The sequence below is a fragment of the Raphanus sativus genome, unplaced genomic scaffold (genome assembly GCF_000801105.2).
Source record: "Raphanus sativus cultivar WK10039 unplaced genomic scaffold, ASM80110v3 Scaffold0018, whole genome shotgun sequence".
NCBI lineage: Eukaryota > Viridiplantae > Streptophyta > Magnoliopsida > Brassicales > Brassicaceae > Raphanus > Raphanus sativus.
The window spans coordinates 84,727-102,470 of NW_026615344.1; the positions used below are offsets into that span (position 1 = coordinate 84,727).

General features: G+C 31.8%; 1 protein-coding gene and 1 pseudogene across 1 annotated transcript; one reads left to right on the forward strand and one right to left on the reverse strand.

Moving 5' to 3' along the window:
- Nucleotides 1-1,034: 1,034 nt before the first annotated feature.
- LOC108858919 (uncharacterized) lies at nucleotides 1,035-3,671 on the reverse strand. The gene is made up of 3 exons (XM_018632769.1): nucleotides 3,078-3,671; nucleotides 2,398-2,907; nucleotides 1,035-2,033 (listed from the first exon to the last, which is right to left on the reverse strand). The coding sequence occupies exons 1-3, from the start codon at nucleotides 3,669-3,671 to the stop codon at nucleotides 1,035-1,037; spliced, it is 2,103 nt and encodes a 700-aa protein (XP_018488271.1).
- Nucleotides 3,672-15,251: 11,580 nt separating this feature from the next.
- Nucleotides 15,252-17,468, forward strand: LOC130500713 (polyadenylate-binding protein-interacting protein 9-like; annotated as a pseudogene).
- The last annotated feature ends 276 nt before the right edge of the window (nucleotides 17,469-17,744 follow it).

Consider the following 17,744-nt stretch of genomic DNA (forward strand, 5'->3'; position numbering starts at 1 on the left):
AAATTTCTTACTATTAAAATATCAAAAAGTAATTAAAAGTATGAAAGATAATTAAGATATGTCTCTTATTTAAGAGATCTAAGATACATCTCTAATGTTAATCTTGTATCTTTCTTCCATTTGACAACTTCTAATTAGTTTAACTATTTAATTTTGATTAAATTTTAATTATTTATTTATAATATATTAAAATAATAATATTTTGTTGCTAAGAACTTTATTTTAAGAGTCCATGCAATAAATATGCTCATGTTTAAATAAATGAGCCAAAATACTTGTTGGGAGAATGATAAACTTGGATTTCGTATATTGTGCCTAAACTTTGAAAGACAACTGATATCATAAGATCACCTCCAATTTATCTCTTTTTGTGTGGGTATTATACGTGGACACATATAAATTAAGGAAACAAAACTTTCACGTACTCCAATTTAATGAAGAAACATACTTTCACGTATAAATTTTCTAGAAACTCCGCCTGATAGTTTAGTAGAGAGGATAAAAAAAAGCATATAAAAGTCGGAAGGCCGTATCCAGCTTTGTATAATCATGATACATTGATAATATGGTGTCTTGTAACAACTAAAATAACAAGTAAAAAGATGAGTAAAAGGGCATTAGGGTCTGTACTGTCTCACTTGTCTCCGATTGGACCATTGTGTCGTCTTTTTTTTTTTTTTTTTTTTTTTTTTTTTTTTTTTTTTTTTTTTATCATCAAACATACAGACCATTGTGTCGTCTAACTTTCTTTCTTCTCTTGTTTGGGTTAGAGAAGTGAAATCAAAGTGGTCTCCCATATAAGACGTGGCAACGATCTCCATCATGCTTAAATTATTTCTTTTTCTTCTTTTTTTTTTTTTTTTTGAATTAAATGTTAAATTTAATTCAAAAGAAAAAAAACTTGTTACAGCTAAGTATTTCCTTTTCCAAACTTTCTATACAAGAAATAAAAACCAAATTAACTCACAAACTCTAATCTCCAACTCTTTAGCTCATCCCTTCTTCCACCTTTGCTTTAGCTTCCTACTGATTTCTCATCTTGTTTCAAACCACTTAGTCATTCCATCTTCATAAGAAACATCTCCTCTTCTGCGAATTACATAGAACTGGTTTCTCATTGCTTTATCCAATCTCTGAGACAGAACTGATGCCGGTACCGCGAGCTCACCATGCCTCCTTCTGTTTCGTTCTCTCCAAATAGAATAGATCACTAGCTGAATGGCATATCTCACTGTAAATATCTTGGTTTTATCCCAACTCTGTCTCCCAGTTACCAGCCTAATGAGATTCTCCCAGTTTACCGAGTATTGATCTTGGAGAATACCCTTCATCAACGCTTTCCATACTTGTGCTGAATATGCACATTCAAAAAACAAATGTGTTGTACTCTCCAAAGGCTCTTGGCATAGGACACACGACGCATCTACTGTTATATTCCAACTCTTCATTCTATCTCCTGTTGCTAATCTCCCATGCATAGCAACCCAAGTGATGAATGCAAATCTTGGTGTCGCGTGTTTAAACCTGACCGCCTTATACCAGTCACATGGGATATGCTTCTCTCTAATGCTAAGCCAAGTTTCTTTAGTTGAGAACTTATTTTTAAACTTGCCTTTTTCATTTTTCCACATCGAGACGTCTTCCTCCCTAGTCCAGTTCTCTTTGAACTTATCTATCTCCAGCTCAATCCTGTTTAGTATTGGTACTCGATGCCTCCTTCTTCTATGATTCATACTTTCTTCCAATGTGGCATTCACTGGAATGTCCATATCAATAACGCTTCCTTCTCTTACTATATCTTTCAAACACCCCATCGTGCTCCACGCCTCATACCAGAAGGATGTTGTCTTGCCATCATGCACTTCAACTCCATAGAATTTCTTTGCCTTCTCTATATTCTTGAGTATTTTTCTCCACATCCAAGAGCCACTTTGAGTGTTGTCTTTGATCATCCATATCGAGCCTTTTCTGATTAGATAGATCTTTATCCAGTTCACCCACAGAGAGTGAGCAGAAAGTATCCTCCAAATAAGCTTTAAACAACACACTTGATTAACTTCTTTCAAAGGTCTTAAACCCAAGCCCCCTTCTTGTTTCATCTTACATACTTCTCCCCAAGAATTTTTTGCTTTTTTTCCATTTAAATCTGGGTCTGACCATAAGAATGCAGAACATATTTTTTCTATTTCTTTGATGCATCCACTAGGTAGACGAAAGGCTGCCATCCAGAAGTTAGTGAGGCTCCGGATAACCGAATTTATAAGCTGTAATCTCCCAGCAAAAAAAAAGAAATCTACCCCTCCATGAACTGATTTTCTTCCTTATTTTCTCAACCAAAGGTAAGAAATCGGAAATAGTCATATTCTTTGTTAGAAAAGGTAGCCCAAGATAACGTACTGGCAATTTCCCAGTGGCGAAGTTGAATTGCCTTAAGATATCCTCCCCTCTCTGATCTGTTCCTGCCATAAACAACACAGATTTCTCCCTACTTATCTTCAGCCCACTCATCTTATCAAACTCCTCAAACACTGTAAGGATTCCTTCTATCGAATTTCTTGTGCCATCTGCAAAGATCATCAAGTCATCTGCGAAGCATAGATGGGTAAGATTAATATTTCTGCACTTCGGGTGATACCCTATTTTCTCCTGCTTCGCTGCTTCATCAAGCATCTGTGACAAAACATTCATGCAGATCACAAACAAGTAAGGTGACAGCGAACATCTTTGCCTTAGCCCTCTACTGCTCTGAAAATACCCTGCCAGCTCCCCATTAACTTGTACTGAAAAAGAGGCTGAAGTAATGCAGAGAGTAATCCAGTTGATAAACTGTTCAGGAAGACCCAAAGCTTTGAGTGTGTTGATCAAAAATGGCCATTGGACTGAGTCAAAAGCCTTTGAGATGTCAATCTGCATTGCACATCTAGCTGAGACATCATCCTTGTGATAATCTTTGACAAATTCCGTGGCCAGCAGTACATCTCCATTAGAAGTCTCTCTTTTATAAAAGCAGATTGATTTAGAGAAATACATTTCGGCAGGATGCTCTTCAATCTGTTGGCAAGGATTTTTGATATTACTTTGTAGAGAACATTGCAACAGGAGATAGGCCTGTAGTCTTTCATCATTTTTGCTTCAACTTTCTTGGGTATGAGTGCCAAAATCGTGGAGTTGAGACCTTTGGGTAAGAATCCTTTTGCAAAGAAAGACTGAATCACTTTAGTTACATCTTCTCCAATCACAGGCCATGCTTCTTTGAAGAATTCCGTTGTAAAACCATCTGGCCCTGATGACTTATATCCAGGCATGTGAAAAATAACATCTTTTATCTCATCCTTAGAAACCTCTCTCTCCAGCTTGATTGAATCAACTTCACTACACTGGAAGTTCAACAATTTTTTTAAAGTATCAACCGTAGCACCTTCAAAATCCATTGGCTTCTTTGTCATAAAATCAGCAAAGAAACTCTCCGCTTCAATTTTGATCTCTTCATCTGATATAGCTATAGACCCATTTGCTCGGAGGATTTCATGAATGGCATTTCTTACTTCCCTTATCTTTGCTGAGCTGTGAAAGAACTTATTGTTTCCATCTCCCACATCCAGCCAATGAACTTTTGATCTTTGCTTCAAACAATCTTCTTCAATGTCAGCTAGTCTTTGCCATTTATCCATTTATCTTCCAAACTATATATAATTCATACACGCACATCTCCAGATTTGACATAACATCGCGTCGTGCAGATATGTGAATACTTTTTTCTTTGTAAAAATATAAATTTAATTTTCAACAAATTTGACACTCTTTAGTAAACATAGGGAGTACAATTTTCTTATAACTATATATATAATATCAAGCAACATGAGTTTGAATCAATAATACAACACTTGAACTGAACAAACTGAATACTGAAAACAAGTAAGAAACTATAACTTTATAATATGATTCAAAGCATTATAAATACAAAACAAAATCTTATCCTCCTTAGAATGGAATATTGCCAGAACCCTAATCGATTAGACGTGGTTCCATGGTTTCTGTTTTTTGGTGGGTCAAAGACTCAAAGGTCAGTTTCAAAAAAAAAAAAGACTCAAAGGTCGACTTGTTCACGACATATCACATATAATAATTGCGTGACTCCAATTATATCCGATATAACAATCCTGCGTATAATTGAGCTACTGTGTAACACTTTTAACCAGACACTATGTGGCACTTATACGACTCTATTTTGAAAAAATATATATTAATTGCTATACTTCGGTTTTATAAATTCATATTAACATAGCGTTGTAGTTCTTTAGGAAAACAAATTAAGAAGACTCCTTTGGTGATTCCGATTACTTTTTTTAAAACGATTCCAACGAAAGGATTCAGATTCCTAATCGAACACATATGGTGAACTTCAACAAAATACAATTGGGTCAAAAAGTCAAAAAATCGGTTTTTGACACGTTTGGGTGACATCTACCCGACAAAGATTTTTTCACCATGTGTTGCGCACGCACATGTCAGACCATCTAACATTGAGATGTCCTAACGCAACGCAGTTACAATCGAAATTTCCTTTTTGTCATTTTGTTTTCAACATGTAACTCATCAACTCGTAAGACAAACGAGGGCCAAAACCGACCAAACAATCCCCTGAAATTAAGGCAAATAAAACGAGGAAAGTATCCTTCTTCATAAATAAACACTCGTCCAATTAATAGGATGAAGAACACGGACTAGCTTTTCGAGCATTAACGTCTTTGCAGTCAATTCCTTGCCATTCGTCTGGAATTGTATTTTTATTCTATCATGTCAATAAATTTTTCACCGAAACTGTGTTGTATGCGTTTTGCTCAAAAAAGAAAACCGTGTTGTATACACCTTGGCACTAATTAATGTGTTTTACACAAAACTCTTAGCAATGGGTGTAATCTTTAGAAAAAAAACAATGGGTGTGATTCCATATTATATTCTTGTTGGTTAATTAGATTGTAATGTGAATAGTTGTGAATTATATATTTAAATAATGATTAAATCACAAGGTCATTTTTCTTAGAGAATATATTGTTTATATTTTAAGCAGAGCCAGTCTTGAAATTTCAGAAGATTTCGGAAGCTCTATACAAAAATAAAAAAAATATTATTTCTTTTGTTTCATTTTGATAATAAATCATTAAATTTTGTTTTAGCAAAAACTTAGTTTCAACTATATATCCCATTTAAAAAGTTATTAATATAGTTTCTTTATTTAAATTTATTAATTTTTAAATCATAATAACAAAAAATCTATTATTTTTATTATACTTATGTATAAAAACCTTGTTTTTATTTTATTTTATATTTGCATTACAAATAACTATATAAAAATATACGTAAACAAAAAAAGTTTGTATATTGGGACCCTCGCCATTCAAAAGTTTCAAAATCCTTCCCTTAAGCCCGGCTCTGGCATTGGGTTACATCCAATCTGTTTGTAGGATAAGATAATCAAAGTTTTACTCTTATTCTAGACTAATATACAAGAGAAAAAAAATAATAGTGCTTATATGTGTTTTTCAAAAATCTTTGATGATCTTTGAACAATGAATCACTCTTTTTTTCTGACTATTAGTTTCTGATTTTTCTCTTCTTCAGATTATACAAGTTTTCACGTCATAATTCCATAACTTACAACTCTTTATATAGAGTATTAAGGGTTGCAATTGTTAACACTAAGAGTTGTAATAACTATTAATATCAATAGTAGAATTTGCTAGTCAAAAGTGACAATGGTTCATCAGCAAAAATTTTAAATATCTACCGTTGCAATGGCCAATGGTTATCACCAAAAGTTTCAAATGTTCATCACTAATAGTTACAATCACAAACAATTGCAATTGTTCATCTAGACAATTACAATATTTCACTTTAATAGCTGGAAGAATTCACTCAAAAATATCCAACAATAATATCGGTTCACACTTGCGGAAGTACATGCATGATAGAGAATCAACTAATTAATCACTATAAACTTTAATAAATTAATTTTATGTGTCTGTTCTAACAATGATTTTGGATTGAAATCATTACCAACTCCTATTACTAACTCCTACATACAAAAAGATAACTTGCTTAGATTTTGGTTTCAGTGTTTCACACATTAGATCTCACAGGTCAGTTTAGTTTTGTATTTTCATTTAATTGTACTGAATACCTTATAAAGTGGCCATAATTTTTTGTATACACAATATTTATAACACTTATATTAAATTATAATTATAGTATATATATATATATAAGATAATTTAGAAGATATTATCAAAGCTAATCTCAGCACGAAATACGTAAGTACATGGATAAGTTTTCTTAAATATATTTTTATGAATTTTCGTTCGGCCAGGGCTATTCCCATGTTATTGGACAAATTGGAGATAAAAAACCTAAACTAAGCAAAAACAAAAAAAAACAACCGTGGCCCACATTAGTCTTCTGTGCGTGGGGCCAAAATAAAGTGCCCTAGCCTTGTAGCCTGGCGCCGGCCGGCCAATCAGAGTTCATATATACAACATACAGACATGTGCTCGAATGCATATGTCTCTCTCTCCTTCTCTCCATATTATATAAATATCTACATGTGTGTTTTGTTTAATTGGATAATTTTTTTTTGAAAAATGTTAAATTTATTCAAAAAAAAAAATTAACAACATGTGTGCTTCAGTTTTTTCGAGATTGTTCTAAGCTATAAGAAAATCTTTAGAGCAAAACAAAGCTCTTTAAATTTAATTAGATAATTAATTATATGCTTACGAAAAGAATCGTTGAGGTTTTAAAATAATGCTGAGAAAATAACATTTACAAACTTACGTTATCTCTAAGGATTTCATTTTTTTTTTTTGAAAAAGGGCATATGTAAGGATTTCATGCAAACTGGAAACCACGTACGAAACATAAAAAAAGAATGTTTCATTTTTAATATTTGAAACGTATGCATGAAAAAATCTTACTAAAAATAAATGTTTATGAACCCCCTAAAAATTACCGAATTGAAGAAGGGTATTTATCAAAGGAATGTGTTACTTATATTTTAATATTTCAGACCAATCAGCAAAAGTTGACAAAAAAGACCAATAAAAATTGATTGATTCACTGTATTATTATTTGTGTATATTGATCAATTTTATTAGAAATGTACTTAAATAGCAACAATAATTATATTAGAAATAACAGACAAGCATAAATTCACAAAATAACATTTTAAAATAAAAATAATTGGTATATTTTAGGGTTAAATTTTTTTTATTAAACTTCAGAAGATTTAAGATTTACATATAAGGTTTGAATTTAAGATTTAGAATATAAGATATAAGGGTTAGAGTTTACAGTTAGAGTAGTGAATATCTATTTTAAATTTTAATATTTTTATTTAAAATATTTATTTATGTTTGATTTATTATTTAGTTACAATGATATTTTATTACTTAATGATTGCTATTTATTATTAGGTGCTACTTTGTGGGTTTTTTTTAAACACTAAAAACCCCACAAAATGTGCTATTTTGTGGTTAAATTTTATTTTTGGGCTATTAAGAAAACGTCTCATATCTTATAATTTAACATATTTTCGACACCCTTATGAATAATTAATAACGATATAAATAAGCAAACCGCTAACATCTGACAAAACTCTATTATCAAGTATAGAGTCTGCGAGTTTGAAATCAAATGGAACAAGGACTATACTTTTATGATTTCTATTCATGTTTATATGTGAACTTAAATAATTGGAGCCAAAATGTGTGGGTATGACGACTCTGGAAGTTTGACCAAAACCTAATTGGGGAGAAGAGGACAAGACAAAGGGGAACAGACTTAAGGACATGTTAGGCAGCTGTCAAATCAAGTTTCTGAGTTGCGAGGAAAATGCCACAATATCACACTCCAAATACTACCTTATTTATCAGAAGTATAAAGTAAATGGCTTGAATCAGTCAAAAGGAAGGTAGAAAAAAGACTGATAGATGAAACAACCAAAAGAAAACTTTATCGAACTTCATGTAGCTTGTTTAAATACATTTAACTAACTTTGCTATTTTAGACGATAATGTATTTATCTCCGTCAGGCAGTAGAGTTGGTCAAAGTTCAATATCATATTTAAATAATTATTTAATTTCGTGGCATCGATAACAATGGTCGTCTACTCATCTTTATCTTCTCCGGATAAGATACAGGTCAAACCACTCCCTCTTCTAGTGATTTGTCAAACTAATGAACTCTCGTTTGCTATAGTTGTCGACAGGGCGTATCCATATATCCTAAAATAGTAAGCTCGACATACCATAAGGATTTGTTTGTTACATAATTTATTATAATTGAAAGGTAATAGTAGTTGACAAACAAAAAATGCAAATATACTGCATTTTTACCGTTATCCTATCCATTTTTATTACTAGATGTTTCAGATTTTATTTTTGGAATTTGATGATGTTTTAATGTTCGATATAAAAATTGATTAACTTTCTATGTTTACAACCATATATATAATTTTTATTTAAATTTTGCTTAGTTAAATATCTAAGATAGATAAACAAAATTATGAGAACTGAAAGAATACTTAGTATGACCAACGAACTAAACGACCATAAGCACAAACCACACGTAACTTTTTCTAAAGCAAAATCCTAATGTTGGCAAACGTCAGTAATTGTTATAATACTAATCACTGAATATAATTTGTATGATTGGCTAGTTTGAATAATAGTTTATTGTATATTCCAGTCACTATTATAAATCAATAAATCATATCAAATAAAGAAAGTATATCCTAATATTCCCACTGCTGAATGGTTGTCGTTCCAAAGTTATGCGTGGTGCGCCTATCGCACCCGAAACCGCGTTCACGTCCAAGAACAACAAACGAGAATCGAAATCATTAAATAGAGAGTAGTGATTTTATTAATCAGTTACTGATATTTTTTTGTTTTGTTATATGTCTGAGTTACTGGTTTGCTGTTTTACTCAAGCGATCACTTAGACGTAACAGTTCTTTTTGTTTAAATATTTATCATCTCAGTAATGCTGGGCGACGAGAGCATTGTTTTGTACAAGGTTTTGTGCAGTATTAGTAGATGTCACTAAATAACAATAATCTATAATAAATAGCTACATTAACATTAAGATACATAATCCCACTCGTAACTCCTTTTGAATTATTCTAACGTTGTAAGATGTAAAAGGTTCCGAAAGATTAAGTTACAAAAAAAAGTTCCAAAGATTATTTAGATTTTGGTCTTTCACGAGTTACAAAGTTTTGTTTGATTTCTTTTTTCTTAACTATTGGAAAAATACAGAAGTATGGACCATTCCATAGTCTAGAATACTTCCAGTTAATACTTCAGTTTTCATACTATTTTCCTAAAAAAATTTAAAATATGTTTTAATAATTAACTATTTGAATATGATAAAAAACAAGATCTTCATTCTCGAAGAGCTTAGGTGGAGTCCATATAGTTCATCCGTACCTAACAAGGAGTGACAGATAATTAGTATGCAAACTTCCCATTGTTTGACGTAATGTAGTTATTCGAGAGCCTAATTTTGTAATCTTTTTCTTATTTCCTTTTGATCTCTGTACTCTTTGTTTCAGTGTACTTTCTTTTAATTATCTTAAGTATTATGGCCTATGAAAATATTAAAACTAATATCCAAATAACTTGAATATAAAGTTATAAATTAAAGTTAAAAATACAAGCATGTGTTACATAATATTGTATTTAAAAGCAGATTCACTATTAAAATGTATTGTTATTTAAAGCCTAAAAATGAATCCTCTTTTAACACAATACTATATAACCTATACTGTATTTATCTAAAAAGGTTAAAAACCATATCTTTATCTATTACTAATCATTTCATATTTTAAAAATGATATATTGTTATTGTAGAATATGTAGCTAAATTTGACTTCTCCTTTTGTTTTCGGATCTTTCTTTCTTTTCCATTTTTATTTTGATGCCTCGCGTTGGTTGGGCTGACTGCCTAGGTCCTAACTGCACTCACTAACTAACTTGCATAGTTTTTCTTCAATGCCCTTACATCATCAAACATCATGCAAATATCTTAGACCTTTGTATATCATACTTAAATTTATGCACATCAAAGACGTGTGTGTTGTTCTATCTGAGTCATAAATAATTCTTTTATGTTAGATATTTTGGGCTATATATATAATTCATTTCCAAATAAAAAAACACGGTTAAATACAGCAACTGACAGATGAAAGAAAAATCCCCAAAAACAATAACTCACATAAAATCGACAACTAAATATAACGTTGATGGTTCCTCAACAAAAAAATATATTTAAATTTATAACAAGTAGTCAATAGACAAACGCCAATAGTCTCCTTTTTTGACAAATGGCAATAGTCTCTTTTTTTTAACAAATGGCGATAGTCAACTTTTTTGACAAATGACAATAGCTCTTAATAAAATCTTAAAAAGTGCTCTTCTTCAAGAGCATGTTCTCAACTTTTTCCTTCTTGTTTCTATTTCTTTTTTTTGTTGATCTAATTGTTGAAAACACTACTAAGAGTTTCACTAATGTGGATGCTTTAACCTCTAGAGTTTCAACTTTTCTCATACAGAGAGTAGAATACCAAAAAGTTACGATAAAAAGAAAGTGCCTAAAATAAGGGATAGAGATAATCACAACCTCCATTCTTCTTTGAGGAAAGAACACTTCCATCAAAATTCATCTCTTCGAGAAGTGTCCCTTTATGAGATACAATTTCAGAGAAGAAGATTTTTATTTTTACCGTTTGCGTTCTTGTGTGAAGGTTTGTTTGAACCGGTAGATGCTGCGAGATTCATTTTGATGAAGTTCAAAGTTATGTACTTTATTCAAAGTCGCATGACAAACTGGCTCATCAAAAGTCATTCGAAGAGATTAAAGTGAGATTTTCTCCTTTTCTAGCAATATTTGATCTTTTAGGCATGTCTTTAAATGCATCATCAAACCCTGCTGAGTGTTTTTTATCCCTTCCGTTCTATTTTATTGTTAAAGTTTTAAATTTTGCTATTCGGGTTTGTCCAGAAGAGTTTATTTGCTATGTAGTCTTTTAACTATAAATGAAAGTAACTGGTTGCACAAAAAGAAGAATATTCACTACCTCACTTTCATTGATCATGCACTCCTTTCATTTTAAGAGGTCTCTTCCAATCAAAATTCTTTTTCTGTCCGACTCTCTTTATATTCCTCCTCTCATTTTAACTGGACAGAAAAATATCCAATAAAGCATGTCGATGCATATCTAGTTATTTAAGAATCCAGATTAAATTAAAATAAAGTAACGGTCTCTTTTAAAATTCATTAATCTATCTAATTAATAAAAGCAATGCTAGATTGGCAAAGGAAAAAAAACATATACATGAATTTGTTACATGTAGGTTAATCCATCCTATGCGCTTAAAGAAAATACAATACAAGTAGAGGTACAAATTTCATATTCGGATACCCTCAAAAACAAGATGGCTAGTTAATTAAATTTTGGGAAATATGGATAATATTAAGTTTTTTTTTGGGTCTAAGGCCCCATAATATTTAAGTTTATATCCGATTTTTGATTTACACAAAGTAACATCACTTCAGCACGGAAAAAAATGAAATTGGACAGAAAAATAAAATATTCGATGTATATTCTACGTTTATGTTTGTATACATGATGTTTTTATGACAAAGAGTATACAAGATTTTTAGAATATAAATAAATGCATTTGTTTAAAAGATTAATTATAAATTAAATTGTAAAATTATAAATGGTGAAATTTTATTGACAAAAACCAAAAATATATAAATTAAACTTTAAACATTGTACAGTATAACCTCTTTAAATTAATAATCTATAAATTAATATTTTTTATAAATTAATATAATTTTATAGTTTCAAATTGAATTTTTAGTTCAATTAGTAATCTCGATAAATAATAATTTTTTATAAATTAAAAAAAAATTATAATTTTTGGTGTAAATTCAATATTATTAATTTATAGAGTTTTTACTGTATGTGATTTCAAATGTAATGCATACCATTAATAAAAATATCTATTATCTCGAGTGGCATTAAAAAAACAAATTGTTGTCAAGCATCGATTAAAAGGGAGGGAAAACAGTAAAAGACGGCAGGTTGTCAACGGTTCAAAACTGCCGCCAAATGTACGATACCGTTAGCTAAAAGACACGTAATCCTTGAGAACGTTCCGACATAATAAAACACGTTGGAGAAAACGTGTTTCGTCTCACCAAGAAAGTGAAACCAACACGTGGCGAGGCATGATTTTGTTTCAGACGCGTTTCAAAACGGTCAATCAAACGCTTTAAACCGCCGCACTAGATGAGTTGAAACTTCTGGTTGCTTTAATTATTTGCTAACGGAATCCGATAGTTTGACCTCTCCTTCTCTTACTGGTTATCCATCGTTTAAAAGAATATTTATCCAGATCTTTTTTTGTCAAATAGTTATCCAAATTTCATGAAGAAAAACCCATCAAAATAAATTTATATAAAATTTCCATTTTTTGTTTAAAAAGCTTCACGCTATTATTAACAAAAAGTAATATCTATTTCGAGAATATATATTATATGGTCTTAAACCAGAATCGTAACACTAAAACTGTATTAACCTCAAAAATTATGTTATATATCAATGCGAGTGTATCACGAATTATAATTTGTTATTTAAAATTACTGCGAGTGTAGCAATTGCGTTACGAGTTTGTAGTTTAATTGGTCAAAAAGAACACGTACACTGAAAGCAGTTGCAGGATCTTTTTTTTTTCATTAACTCGTTAAAAGCAAACACATGTAATTAATGAAAAAGATAGGCCACGTTAGTACATTCCGTTTATCTTCCTGCCAACATGTATATGTGTTCTGTGTTTCACCAGTTGTAGTCAATCTTTAACTATATACAATTATACATACATAAATTGTTCTTTTAGAAAAAAGAACTGGACTTTTCATGGGATTTAATATAGAAGAAACAAAAGTATCAAACCCATAGTATAGAAATATTTTTAATTTGCTAAAATAGTATAGAAATATTGAAGGAAGTTTCTCGGAAAAATGATCTGCATTGGATGAAAAAGAACTCAAATTCCAATTTTGTTAGCTCAAAGCTTTGATGCAAGTTTGGTTGGCATCTTCTCCAAGTCTTCAGATAATTCAAGAGTCTTTTTTGTTTGTTTCAAGGAACGGTGGAATATGATTGTATATCTGTATACGTAGTCCACTAATACTCTATCATACGTTAATGGACCAATATATCCGGTGATAAAACAAATGTATTTCAAAAGCCCAATGAGTCTATAAATTCACTACCGACGGTGTTTTTTATCTTTTCTTTTCCTTTTCGTTGTAAGATAAACAATCAATTAGTTATGTATAAAAATCCAACACCGTCTTAGCTGAATATCAAATATTTCAGTTTACGTTTTTTATTTAGTTAGTCGTCGACAACACTACATTGTTGTGGTAAAAGAAATATAGGCTCATAAAAGAGGCCCAAATATTAAAACCCTACATAAATAATATTCCTTATTCGACCCGTCATATTGAGTTTCTGGGAAATACTGATGGGTTTAATGCCTGCGTTGGAACCTCCAAACAATATTGGTAGCATTAGGGTCCGTTATCGTTTGTTTGCATTTTGCAACCTGCCGAGAAAACGTTTTAAATTTCAGTCATATATATACTTATTAAATACTACATGTTTTGTCTACAAAATGCAGGCATAATAATTTTAAAAATATTTATAAATAGATACATAATCAATTCCTATGTTAAATAACCGGAACCAAAGGCCAAGATACAAGGTAGTCCATGTGTAATTGGTTATGGTAGCGGAATCGAACCCACGCACCATACGCATGACCTTCGATAGATTTGCCAATTTTGTACCACTTTTTTTTGAAACTTGATACTGCATTTTTATCATGTAAATAAGGAAAAATCTAACTGGTACATGAATAACCAGCGGAAAAATTGATCTATTGGTTAAAACTCTTGAAATTTCTAGTTGAAATATATGGAGTCGTTTGGTAATTCTTGTTAGAATGGATTTTCTAGGCCTCGTTCTAGGGATATACATGTTTCCGAATCCTGAACCTCTAAACATTAACAAAGTAAAGAAAGAAAGATCGATATTCACTTGGTGATTGTGTGATACAGCCGGAAGTCAAGAAAACATCACAAACACCATTATCCATGTACAACCATTCTTGATAAGGCAAGTGTCAAGTGTCCAAGACTTCTGGTGACATCTTTGAAAAACTTCTTTCATTCCAATCATGTAACGAAGAAGGTTCTTGTAAACCACGCAATGGCATTATATTGATGTATCATTCAAATGTGAAAAAGTAATAAACCAAAATAATTACTTGAAGAATCATTAAAGTTGAAAATTACATATACATTTATAAAGTCACCACGAAGACGGTGTATTCTGTTGTTGAATAATCAGATCTTTGGTTTTATTTTTCTTCAACAATCAAAAAGCCCGAGATCTCAGAGTAAAATAGACAGATTATTTTTAAAAATACTGGAAAAGAACGAGAAAAACGAAACTTCTACATATACAAGAAAAGAAAAATAGATAAAAATCTTAACAAACTCAAAGATTTATGCAGCATTAGCAGCAGGCAACGGACTTATTAGTTATTTAACGAGTCTACGACACACACAATGTTTAAATAATGTAAAACAAAACAAACACAACGGAACTACAAATGGAAAGAAGAAAAATAGAATCAGAGAATGGAATAAAAAATAAAAGTGAGGCCGAAATTGTCACTTTATATGATTCTTTTATACGATGAACATAACAACTTTACTTGACTCGAATTACATAGAAATTTAGACAATTATAAACTTCAAGGCCTTATTGCAAATAAAAAGAAGACAAATGGCCGCGCAGATAATTAATTAAATAAGTCTCTAGTCACCAAAAAAAAAAGATAAATTAAAAATTTGGTCACTCTTATGAAAATAGAAAAGGCCAAAAGAGAGAGAGAGCGGCCCAAAACGGAATCAATTCATTCCTTTCTTTGACTTCATCTCATAACCACACATCATATAATTTTTTTTTGTTTGTAATTGCAAATTCTTTTTTACCCTTAGTGAGCTGATTATTACATTTCGACTCACTCACTTTTTATATATTATCAAGCACACTCTCGTGTTTGCCTTCCCTCAATTCTTAAAAATGGATATCAAGAGTGTTGACATTCTAGGATTATTATAATTTTGTTCATCACCTCTATTCGAAGCTTAATAGAAAGATTATTATTCCTCCTTGTCTTTGGGGACTAATAAGATTTCTGGTTGTCTGATCCAATGGCTGCAACCACTGAGATGCCCACTGATGTTGTCAATGATGTTAGTATCAACAAAGGGTGTGAAAAGGCATTGATAGCGGAATTGAGAATAACTCTTCGATTACGACCTCGAAACCCAAAACTGAATCCGATCTGGATATGCAAAAGCTTGTGGCTATGTTCAAGAAACTAAATCCAATGGCTAAGGAGTTTTTCCCTTCTTATTACAATCCCAAGAAGAACAATCAGACAGGAAAAGACAATCAACTTCTGTCTGCTGATGATGTGGCGCCCACAAAAAAAACAATCTGGTGAAGAAGTTGATCTTAATGGAAAGAAAGGTGACAATAACCAGAAGGTATAATCCTAAAATTCTTCTTTTTATTTTTTTAATGATCTGATAATTTGGATTGATCCAGTGATTTTCAATGTATTTTATTGTTGTTGCAAAGCTTTAAATTTTGATTGTCTTAGTTTTTAAAAATTTAAATGGCTGTTTGTGATTGCAGAGAAGAAACAGTTATAGCCAAGGGAGGAGAGGTTAACTGGAAGAATTTCTAAGGCTCAGAGAGAGGATAGTATGAGAAGAACGGTCTATGTTTCTGACATTGACCAGAGTGTAATTTTTTAAGTTTTTAAAAAATTATTGAATGTAATTTGCATTAGTGTAACGTTAAAAAATCTGCTTTGTGATGTTAGGTGACTGAGGAGGGTCTTGCTGGCTTGTTTAGTAACTGTGGACAAGTAAGATGATCCCTTAAGCTTCCAATTTTTGTTATATATTTATTCCCCTCCATGAGTGTTTGGACTAGTTAGTTAGATTTAGCTTTCAAAGCCTATAATATGTTGAAAGTGAGATTATGTGTTTATCTGCTAAAAATACTGCCAATGTTTTTTTAATGATTTATCTAAATGTTTCTTACTTTGTTTGGTGGTATTACATAGTTTGTGATAACAATGAATTCTTCTTGTGAAGGTTGTTGATTGTCGGATTTGTGGGGATCCACATTCAGTTCTTCGATTTGCGTTTGTCGAGTTTGCAGATGACCGTAAGTTTGGCTGCTGGATTCTTGAAAATGTTTTAACAATAAAAATTCCATGTCACTCTTTTGATGACCATACTTGGCACTTAATGGTAAATATTGTTCCTACAGAGGGCGCCCGAGAAGCTTTAAGCCCTGGTGGAACGATGCTCGGGTACTACCCGGTGAGGGTCTTGCCCTCCAAAACTGCTATTCTTCCAGTGAATCCCACATTTCTTCCCAGGGTAAGCTTCAAATGTTCCTGAGAATAAATTTTGTGTAAAGTTTTCAGTAAGCTTTACCATGTTGATGTTGATTCAGTCAGAAGATGAAAGGGAGATGTGTTCAAGGACAATCTATTGCACAAATATCGACAAGAAGGTAAATGCAAAACAATCTTTATTCTATGTTCTCCTGGTTTAAGACTTTACTTTCTATAACAACAGGTTACTCAAGCTGATGTGAGAAACTTGTTTGAGACGGCATGTGGTGAGGTTAGAACAGAACCTAGACCTACTTGATCCTTTCCCTCTCTTGCTAACTTGTTTAATTATCCGAAATTTTATTGTTAAGCATAGTGATGCTTAAGTTGTTCTCTATTATACGCAGGTAACTCGCCTGAGGCTTCTTGGTGATCAACTGCATTCAACTCGTATAGCTTTTGTTGAATTTTGCTCTGGTGAGCTCTTCAGCTATTCACTAAATGATAAAAAAAATTTCCATCGATGTGGCTTAATATATATTGCAAAGGCTCTTGCCTATTTTCATTCACTTTCTTTTGTCTATTTCTTACTGATGACTAGAAGTTTCTTGAACTTGTTATACCTTATAACTCAGAAACTTTATTTTTTTTTCTATTTTTGAACAGGCGGATAGTGCACTTAGGGCGCTCAACTGCAGCGGGATGGTCGTTGGATCCCAACCGATAAGGTAAAAACTTCATCCATGTAGTGTTTTTTCTTCTTCTTTCTGAATATCTCAGTTGGATCAGTATCTGACTCTGTGTTCTTTTTCTTTGTCAGGGTAAGTCCTTCAAAGACACCAGTAAGGCCACGAATCACTCGACCACCGTCTACAAACTAGAAAGAGACCCGACTAGCTGGCTTTCCAAAGAGAGATGATTTCAAACTTCTTTTTTCGATTCTCTCTTTTTGACGTTTTAGAACAGTTTATCTTCTCCAGTTACATTTGTAACTGGAAGGTGGAAACCCTTATGGTTCTGTTTCTGAATTTGGAGTTATTATTAGGCTCTGTCTTTTCTGACTGAGATACTTCCATCTGTTTCATCATCTTTCTCTAAGGATTTTTATAGTTTTTGCTTTTGAAAGTTGTTGGCTTTTTACATGATCTTTTGCTTTGTTGCTCTCCTTTATATACAAGGTTAGA